The following is a 10,392-nucleotide window of genomic DNA, read 5'->3' on the forward strand; positions in this document are numbered from 1 at the left end:
CCTGGATGTCTGGCCAGATACCCACAACAGTGTATTTCTAGTTTCCTGATTATAGGGATAGCCTGATCTCATATTACAGTATAAGAAAAACAATAAATAGTACGCTATTACTTCATATGTACAAATATAGGAACAACAGCACACAGTACAAAGGGCCCAGCGATGCAGTGGAACAATATAGTGGGTTTAAGATTATAGAAGCAGATAATTCTACAAACAAAACTCTTTTGAGACAACTAAAGCTTTTGAGAACATCCTACTGGGGTCCTACAGTACATTTATGACCCGAGGCCCCCTAGTGGGTAGAAATAGTTATATCCCTGAGAATAATTATGAGAGTGGCAGAGTGTGGGAAGACTGATGACAAGTAATCTCAATGTAGAGACAAAAACCACAGTAGAGTGCTTTCACTTATTTTACAGAGACTTACAGATAAATACCCTTTTGCAGATCCTTGACACCCGTCAGGGTCTGGTCTGTTGTGGTACTGGACTCAAAGTGAGACCCTGTTTCATACCACGTAATCTCTCTTTGACAGCAGACACATGCTTTAGCTGAATAAACCATGACTGATATACTTCCATCAACTGCAGTTAGACTAAAATATTTTAACATTTTGTTGTGCTGGTCTTCTAACTATTTACGTTTAGCTTATTGTTATTCAAGGATTTTAACAAATGTCATCAATATTTACAGTAAATGCATGATAATCCACCCTTTGTGGTCATGGTAAATCTGGGTTACGAAACAGACATATCATGCTCAGTGTTCAGCTGGGGTATTTTGAAAATCCCAAAAGCTATTATTTTTCTGTCAGCAGCTCAAGGATTACCCAATTACATGTGATAGAGCTGTCCAGTTTCCAGGGAAACATCCTTGCTGGTGATACGGCACGACGAGACGAGGAAATGCTGCTGTGTGGGGAGTCTGGCACTACGTGAACAGTAATTATTGGATAGAGAAATCCCTTCAGTATTGTAGCTTAGTGCGTCAAATAACCGCTAAGAATAGCATGTCACACACTCCTCCAGGCTACAGAGCTTTAAGGCTGGAAATGAAATTCACAAAACTTTCCTATAACTCTGACCAATCTACATTTTTACATATTTTAACTTGACTAAAATCCCATTAAACCTCTTTGTGCTTGTAACCACTTTCAGTGATTTTCAATACTCAAGTATATTTTGAACAGGGGTGAGGTGCAGTGTTGACCAACCTTTTTTTTATCACCTCTGGTCACTGATTCAGCGTTGCATGTCAGAGTGGAATACATACTGTAAGTGTCTACACACCCTTCCGTTGATTGCATTGTTATCACCTCTGGATACTAAAACTACGAAACAAAAATCTGACCGTACACTGATAAGAGCACAGAATACAGACCGAGTTCAAACATACACTTCCGTTGACGAAGACACAGACTGTGCCACAGATACTTAATATAATGGAATGGCTGCATTGTGTCAGATGGACTCCCAGCAGACAGAAAAACAATGAAAGGAATGGGTCAGTAAATGTAATGTAATTTGCTGCAGTAAAACTTTAAATCGGTGTCATTGTAAATGCCCTACTGAGTAACTGTGTATCACTTACAGGCACAGGGGGAAGACACTGAAGGATTCATGGTTTTGTAAAGCTTTCATATCCTGTCTCGACAAAAGAAAGGTATCAGGGGATGGGTTTCTGTGAACATGGAGCCGAGCCAAACTGAGGTCTTGTCATCGTGGCATGGAGGCAAACTCGACTGTTTCATCATCGCTGTGCTCACAATTACACCCAGGCAGATGAATCTCTGTCTGCCTCCCTCCCTGCTATCCTCATATATACTCATAATTTTCTCCTACCCTCCTCCTCCCCTCGCCTCGCTCTTCCTTCCCTCCTCTCTTCCTGGTTCCTCCCTTGGGTTGCAGCACCGACGCAGGTTGGCGTCATAGTGGTCTAATTTTACTGCTGTTGATGCTGATGTTAAAAGAAGCAATAGGCACCTGCTATTTCTGCTGCTACCCCTTCACCCTGGAGCCGGCAAAGAGGTATTAATAGACAGTTATTAGGCGCTGCATGGTTGCACATTGAGGCTTTATTGAGGGAAAAAAAGGGGCTCTGCTTAAGTGCAAAGGAAAACAGATAGGCATTCAGAATTCAGCTGTTATACAACAGCACAGTGCGAACAAAACAAGAGGCTTTGTGGAAACACAGTTTCGATCCAAGTTAGTGCTCAAGAATCAAGGAAGTATGTACTTCTGCAACTTTAATTCTCTAAACTATAAAAAAACATTGTATGCTTTTTGATGTTGTACTTTGGACGAGCAGGCCTGTATCCATACAGGAAGCAGATATCTTCGCTGTATTGCACAAAAAAGGGTGTGTCCACACTGGAAGAGAACACACGTCAGAGTAAGTTAGTTATTGTGCGATTGGTAGTCTTCCACCCCACCAAGTCCTTCACATCAGCACACCACACGTTTCCTGTGCAAAGCCGTTTAGCAATCCGCCTTCCGATGATTGTTCGTATGATGAATTGTTGATTAAAGGTGAAATGAGCAAGTGAGGTGAAATAATTAAGTGGAAAGGGAGTGCTACGATTTGATGACAAACTGTGTAACAGTAAAATGAAATTGCTCACTCACCTGATATGATAATAGTAAAACTTCATCAGGTAGTTTGAGCTCATGATCACTCAGTTTTATTTCAACTAAAATGAATCACTGAGCATTGTTGATGTTGGTGATGGATTTACTGCCTTTTGGCCTTCCGAATACCAGTTTTCTGTTGAGGAAAGATGGATTTGCATTGGTGTATAGAGCCAGATAGACAACTCCCAGCTGTAAGATGTACCTGAACCATGATGCTGAGACTTCAAGATTAAGACAGTGATACTGAGGTAAAAAGGGCTGTGTTCACAACAGCACATCTTGAGTCAGTTGTGTTTCTGGGAAAACAACACAGAGGACTTTTCAGTCAGGAGATAGCTGACAGGGGATCTATATATCAGTCTGCCAGCAGACCGTCACAGTTACTTCACCAACAACCAATGGAGAAAAAGACAATGTGCTACACAATTTTTTTATCACTATCTTTCAAATGAGATATTTACATTTGACCCACTCATTCTTCATGGCATTAGGTTTGACCCAGCTGTCCTTTTCAAAGAGCTGCTTTTAGTGTCTGTTTCGTGGGAATGAAGAGTTCGAACAGGCGGAATAAACCCAACAATTTGAACTTCCCATCCAGCTGTCTGCATACCCCAGGCCATTTGCACACACAAAAAACTCAGCTAAAGAGGGATTAGTCCAAACTGCTGTCCGTGCGTTTATACATTATTTCTGAGCACTCTTTCCTTGCATTGTGCTGTAACTCACGTGTGTGTCTTTGACTGTGGGAAGTGATATTTTTTGCGACCTTCCGAGAGAACAGAATAAAGTACACCAGTGTAGATCGTGGTTAAAACGTTGCTTTCGCATCCTACATGGCGAGTTGTCTTGTGTAACCATATGTGTGTGCAGCGGTTGTCTTGCAGCGAGCTGAGCGCATAAGAAACGCATATCTTTTCGTTTGGGGAAGTATTGCCTGGCGTTTTCCTCTTTTCTATCATCCACTAAGCAAATGAGATTTCTCTACAGACGAAACCTAGAGACAGATACTTAGAGGTATGTGTTTGAGTGGAAAAAGCCCGTCTGCATTCTGCTGGCACAAAGCAGCAGCAGCAGCAGCAGCGGATCTCAGTAGCGTTCTATATTTGGGCACGGAAGTACCACGTCATCGCGCTGTTTGCAAAATTGAAAAAATGGAAAAAACGCACTGACGTAGGAGCCCTGACGTGTAGTTAACCTTGGCAACAGACGGAACAATAAATAGAACCAGTGGAGATGCGGGAAAAAGACTGCGATCCCTTATGGAGGCTAATTTTAGGCACTATTTAAATTGTCTGTTGAATAGCAGTGCCATCCTATCTCACCCCAGAGAACATGTTTATGTCTGCGAGGACATATAATAAGGAGAGTGCCACAGATTCAACCACACAGGTTATTGAATTTAAATAGCACTATCTTTTATTTACACACAACAATCATCTTTACTCTCTGTAAAAAAATAAATTGAAATTTCATAAATTAAAATCACTCATGTTTTCACAGAAAACTTCATAGACCACTCAGACCATCATGGTTAAGACAAAACACGTCAGTTTTAAGTTTTTTTTTCCACAGTTCACAATTACTCTCACAGTCCATTAACCAGAAAACAAACTGGATCAATAATAACTATTGCTCTGAACACATCAACACGACAACACGTTTGTTATCAAGCACCAATAAATCATATATGAACTCAATAAACGACTAGGTGGTATTATTTGAAACATGCTTTTTAACTTGCTACATCGGTGTAATAGGCAAGTATCGATAAAGGAAAATAAAATCATAAATAATTTGCTTCCTGGTGAAAGTCCATTCAACAGCCCTGTGATCTGCACATGTGTCTCATACATCAAGTAAATGTGCTTGATAGGAAGTACTATTGTTGTTGGAAGAGTCTTTAAAGGGCCAGCAGGGTTGGAGAGCTTAGGGAATCAGAGGACTGGTCGTTGCTGCTGCTTTCTCTCCTGTGGGCGATGCCACAAGTGGGGAAGGTCTCTGCCTCTGGGAAGGTGAACACAAAAGAAGATGTGTAGGTGGTGCAGGCTGGTGTGCAGGTCACCACGGGCGTGCACAGGGGCTCAAAGTCACTGTTGTTGGCTGAGGCGTGAAGGGGCTCCCAGTCCTGAGTTGTGTAGAGGGAGTTGGACAGGTCCACCTCTGGCACCGACCGCGCCGTCTCCATCTCCGTCTTTGCCAGCAGATCCAGAGACGCCTCCAGGACGGAGGAGTCCAGGTCTGTCATCTTGACCGCGCTGCTGGAGATGGTGGCGGTGGAGAAGATGGAGCTGCTGCTGCTGGAGAAGATGGAGTTGGAGGTTGAGGTGAAGACTGGGTGGCTGGAAGTGATAGGGGTTGCCTTTGGGATGGTGGTCTGTGGATGGGAGGACACCGCGGTGGAGAGAAAGGGGTGGGCAGAAGTAAGGGACACCAAGGAGAAGTCGGTGTCCAGCTCTGAGGGGATTTTGCAGATGGGTTGATGGGCAGCCAGAATGAACTCAAGCCTTTCCTTCTCCTTCAGGAGATTAGTAATATCGCTCTGCAGGCCAGACTTCTCATCCTCAAGCTCATCGGTTTCCTGCAGGAGAGAAATAGAGGAAGTGAGATTAGGCTTGGCTGTTGGATAACACTGCTATTAGCTGTGGTGAGAAACACATTTTGACGAATGGTGGTAAATCTGTGGCATACTTACAGCTTGCAGAGTGTCTGTAAGCTCTCTCCTCCTGTTGCGGCATTTTGCTGCTGCCTGCTTGTTTCTCTCTCTGCGAACTCTTTTCTTCTCATCCTCCTCAGGTGTCACCTGCACATAATACAAGCAAAAGTTAAGCCTCCAGCTCTGTGATGAGTTGTTACTAAGAGTTATGTATAACACTTATGGACAAATGATAATTACCTGTTCCATTCTGCCCCTCTTGTTAGAGTTATGCGCCCTGGATGCAGACCTCATGTCTGGTCTGGAGTATGCAGGGCTGGGCCTGGACATGTAGGGGGGAGGTCTGTGAGAAGGGGCCACTGAGGAGATCAAAGGATGGACCATCCACTGCAGATCCTCGCTTGACGAAATAGCTGTGACGGTGGGGATGAAGGAGGCACTTGATGCTGTCAGGTCAGTGAAGTCCTGTAGGTAAGGAAGCAAGAGGATCATGAGCACATTTGGTGTACTTGCAGGATGGTCTATAAAAAGACGGGTGGTTTAAAAATATCCATATGATGTCAACTATGACGTTACAGTCTCTCTATGTTTCCAGGTGGATGAATGAAGCGCGCCTCGAAGTGTGTGCAGCGCAGATCTATTTCAAGCACCACTCGGCATACTGCTATTTGTCAGTCAGCTTCACATTCTTATTTTAAATCTTAAGTAGTTTAGTAGCCCTAAGGGCTAAAGTGAGCGGTATATTTCCAAGTTACACGGAAACAAATACATGTGAATGTCACATTGCTTTACATTCTGATCAAATAATAATAATAATATTTGACTGGACATACCTGAGACTGGGGAGATCCCATGCTGGAGTAAGATCCCGCTGGTGACGGGTAGTATCCCAGATTGTCCCCGGACGGAGAAGCGGTGCTGCAGCGAGAGGAGGAGTCGCACTCCTTGTTGAAAGTGGTAAACATCATCTTTCCCCAAAGAAAAGACAAGTAGGGAGATCCAGACAAATGTAAAGTTGAGGAAATGCTCTCGTAGGGTTTGAGAGAAACTCAAATTCCACTCCTGATATATTTGTTCTTGGAGTCGTTATTCTACTGAAAGTTTGAGTGCCGACTGTGAGAGCTCGGAGAGGTTTTATAGCCTGAGAAGGATTGTCCAAATGACGTAGGCAAAGGGGAGTGCTCTCTACCCGACACAGTGGGGGGAAAAAACATCAAAACACTCACGTAACAACGCTGCAGCGACGCCAAATACTGCGTGTAACGTGGTTTTAACACACAGAAAGGTATACAATGAAATGTTGTGCTGTTTAAAGTTAAAAAGTAACATTTAGAAATATTCTTTTAAACTCACCCTCGAGAAATGGAATGTTCCAGAACGGGATCCCCGACACGTCATTTTCCTAATATGGTGCATCCTGTAAAGGGGCGGACCTTGCTGGGAAACACACCGTCTGAGATTGGCCGACAGCAACATGACGTTATATAACACAACAAACACAGCGGCTGTTGTGAAAACTGAATAAGTGGGATAATGTTCACCTAAAGTACATCATACACAGCAAAGTACATCAAACATAAATTTGAATATGCTAATTTGTCTGTTCTGAACTGAGAGTACCAAAAAACAAAAAACGCAGGAAATCACACAATGCTGGTACATTTTCAACACTGTCAATTTGAATAGTTATTAAACTATTATCCATATCAATAATGTATATAGCAGTCGTATCTGTTATAGCTCGCTGACAGGGTATAGCATGTGGAAAAACGCAACACATTTACACTTACATTAAGAAGTTGTGGTTGGAGAAACTCTTGCATCAATCAGGTAAGTGCTTGTGTTAGATCTCTTTCAGATACAGAGCTCCACCAACTCAACTCAGCTGCCTCCTCAAACTCCCCCTGCTCTACTCCCCAGTCATAGCAGAGTTTAGAGTTTGTCATATAAATAACTAACACATGTCCTCAGTGAATATAATGGTACAACCTCACACTCTGACAGGCTGTGAACATGCCCAAAGCCCCATCACATCGACGAAAAATGTCTGCAAAGCAAGTTTTAAAAACATTCTAACTTTGTAAAAGGGAAGCAGTTATTTCAGATTGTTTGAATTCAGATGTTAGATTTCTATTGTTTCAGTTTTAAAAACCATAGTTTTCACTTACAGAACTTACTTTCAACCTTTCAAAACTCAGTTTTAATGTTTTGATTTGTGAATCTTATTTTCCAGTTGCAAAGAAATGCGTTCAGTGGAATGGGATAAGGCAACGTGCAAAGTTTGGATGCAATTCAAATCAACTATCTAAACATAAGCCAAGAACATCATTAATACATGTCAGAGCACGGTTGATGCATTATACCCACAGGCGCTGCTTGTACATTTTGTGCGCAATACATGGGTGTGTTTAGTTGCAGAGCAAGCTGATAACAGGTTTATGTGTACTTTAGCACGACAGCAGTTGGTTTTTCTCAGGTGTGTCCAGGTGAGCAAGAAGGTCTTCCCTTCTACTGTGGCAGAGGGAATCCTCATGATTTGTATCACAAGCTGAATCCCGAATATGCAACTTTGACACTAAGACAACATTCAGACTTTATTTTGTTCTTCAGATAAAGTGTTTAACTTCATGACCGCTTTACAATATATTTTCATGCATGAAGTTATGTTAAAAAGCCCCGAGAAGAAAAGTAGGCCAATAGAACAGTGTCAGCATCTTGCTGGCAGTTTTCTGTTTATTTAAAAAAAGTTATGAATGGGCCACAATTCACAAATGTTGCGTTAAGTTTTCCTCTCTTCCTTTGCATTATAAGGGGTCATTCAGGGAATGCCCCTCTTTATCAAACAATAGGCTAAAGGCTGGCTATTTAAAATATATACATTGGGAAAATGATAAACATGACGTTAAAAAAGTTACACTTCTATCAAAAGTTTTGATAAAAGTGTTACTGTGTCAAAGGGCATGGATTTAAGTTAAAGCAATTCATGTTTTGTTTCCCGCGCTCGTGTTTTGTTGAACATTCCTGGTTGTCACAGCAACACTCCACCCCTTCACGTCAGTGACGTCCTCGTTTTGCATAGCAACAACGATCGTTTGTGTTGTGACGACGGATCACTCCTCAAAGAAAACACAAAACCGGCTCTTCAGCCTCACAATACAACACACGGTGACGTTTGTGGTTCCAGGAAACGTCGTCAGAGTGAGAGCTCTGTCTGTGTTGTGGCTCTCAGACACCAAACAAGCTACCTGGTGGATTGTTTGAGTATTTTGTTTGACTGGTTGGCAGGAGCAGCAGCAAGTTTAGAACAATGTTTTTAGTTATTTAGAGGTAAGAAGAGTAGATTAGAGCCAATAAATGAAATATTTTTACGTTACTTTGGTGAATATAATAATGTAGGTCTAGTTACTGACCATAATAATACTAATCTAAAAAACAATAATATAATACACAGAGTTACACACTCTAAATTGCGATACTGTATTTATTGTTTTTATTTTAGTTTTTATAACGGATTGGTAAAAATGAAAAATAAAATCTCTGTGCCATTTAATTTCAGTTCCATTAGGCCTGCTTAGCTCACCGAGTCTAAAAATAAACTCAACATCACGCTCAACTTGCTTTGATGAAAACAAGCCTTTGAGCTATGGTGAGGGGTGTCTGTCGTTATGCCCGACCTTTCAACCCTTCCGGTCTTGAGCCGCCGGGCGACTGAAAGGGCTCAAGCCGACCACCTAATGATGTGCCGGGAAGTGAGCCCTGAAAGGGGGGCTGTGCCTGCCGGGAAGCAGACGTGAGCGCATGCAACTCCGAGCGGGGAGAGGCCCCCCTCTGTTCCCCAACTATCGCTTTCACTTCAGTGATCTGTCAGGTCATCTGAAACGGAAATAAAATATCCAGTCTATACAATAGGACCTGAATTAGACTGTGCGGGAATAACGCTTACATAACTGGTGCCAATAAAACGCATCAACACAACTGATCAGATCGGGGTCGAAGTGAAAGAGCAGAAATAATGCAGCAAAGAAAAAAATGCATCCACGAAATTAATCGATAATAGCATATAAGTAGAGGCCACATGCTTAACCCTCTGCAATAAAATAGATGTTACTGTAATTAATAATTGCATTTATAGATATATATATATCTCATATGATAAGGATGCACTTGTCTTATTGGTTAAGTGCAGGGGTTTGCTCTCGTCTTGTCCTAAAAGTAGCACAATGACGCTGTTATCACAATGCGTGACGATCAGCGCATGTTTCACTTTCTTTTGTGACTGTGAGTGAGTGGGCCACACACACACACAGCCACACGTCCGTCTGCGCGCTCTCTCTGTGCACCACAGCGCGCCCCTGTCTCACCGGAAACACCATATATGGCTCGGTCGGTCCATTCGGCGATTGGCTGCTTTACTACGGCGACAATTCTGTTGCTGGAGCTATTTTCATATGCAGAGACAGGTGAAGAAGAAAAAAAAGGCAGTGTGATATACGGATGACACTTCTTTTTAGCAGCTCATAAATAATCAGCCGGTGTGCTGGAAGCTGTGTGCATTAATTAAATCATGGGTTTCACAATATTGGCCCAAATGATGTGATGGGGCACCAGTTTTATTGTAGTACATCAGTGTTCCAATCAGAGCTAATCGGAGGGGACATAGACCAACTGTTTGAATAACTGTATTTTAATATATTGCATTGTCATCACCTCCTTTCTCCTGCAAGAACATTATATTTCCTTGAATGCGCCAAAAATAATTCAGATATGTCTCGTGAACATATGTGCACGTATAGGGAACATAATGTATATGATGCAGATGCTGCATACATGAAATGACGTATAGCTTAGTTCATTCATGACGATGGGCACCTCAAGCAGGCGGGGGTGTCACTTCAAATATAGGCTATGCTTCATATGTTTCAAAATGTGAGTTAACAGAACAAGTAAAGTTGAAATGATTGCTAATATTGTTGTTCAAACATTCCACGGATGTATAAATTGAATTAAAAAACATCCGCCCCCTTTTTCCCCCCTCTTGCCTCTCCCTCTGTGCGATGGTTCGGTCTCACCAAACAGATTTCATTCATAAAATTCCAGCTCACTATA

At 42.2% G+C, this 10,392-nt stretch overlaps 1 protein-coding gene across 1 annotated transcript; it reads right to left on the reverse strand.

Moving 5' to 3' along the window:
- Positions 1–4,031: 4,031 nt before the first annotated feature.
- Positions 4,032–6,376, reverse strand: fosab (v-fos FBJ murine osteosarcoma viral oncogene homolog Ab). Its single transcript, XM_079291532.1, has 4 exons — positions 6,120–6,376; positions 5,527–5,751; positions 5,326–5,433; positions 4,032–5,211 (listed from the first exon to the last, which is right to left on the reverse strand). The coding sequence occupies exons 1-4, from the start codon at positions 6,252–6,254 to the stop codon at positions 4,534–4,536; spliced, it is 1,146 nt and encodes a 381-aa protein (XP_079147658.1). The 5' UTR covers positions 6,255–6,376; the 3' UTR covers positions 4,032–4,533.
- Positions 6,377–10,392: the final 4,016 nt, after the last annotated feature.

Source organism: Melanostigma gelatinosum, assembly GCF_949748355.1.
Source record: "Melanostigma gelatinosum genome assembly, chromosome: 19".
Lineage (NCBI taxonomy): Eukaryota > Metazoa > Chordata > Actinopteri > Perciformes > Zoarcidae > Melanostigma > Melanostigma gelatinosum.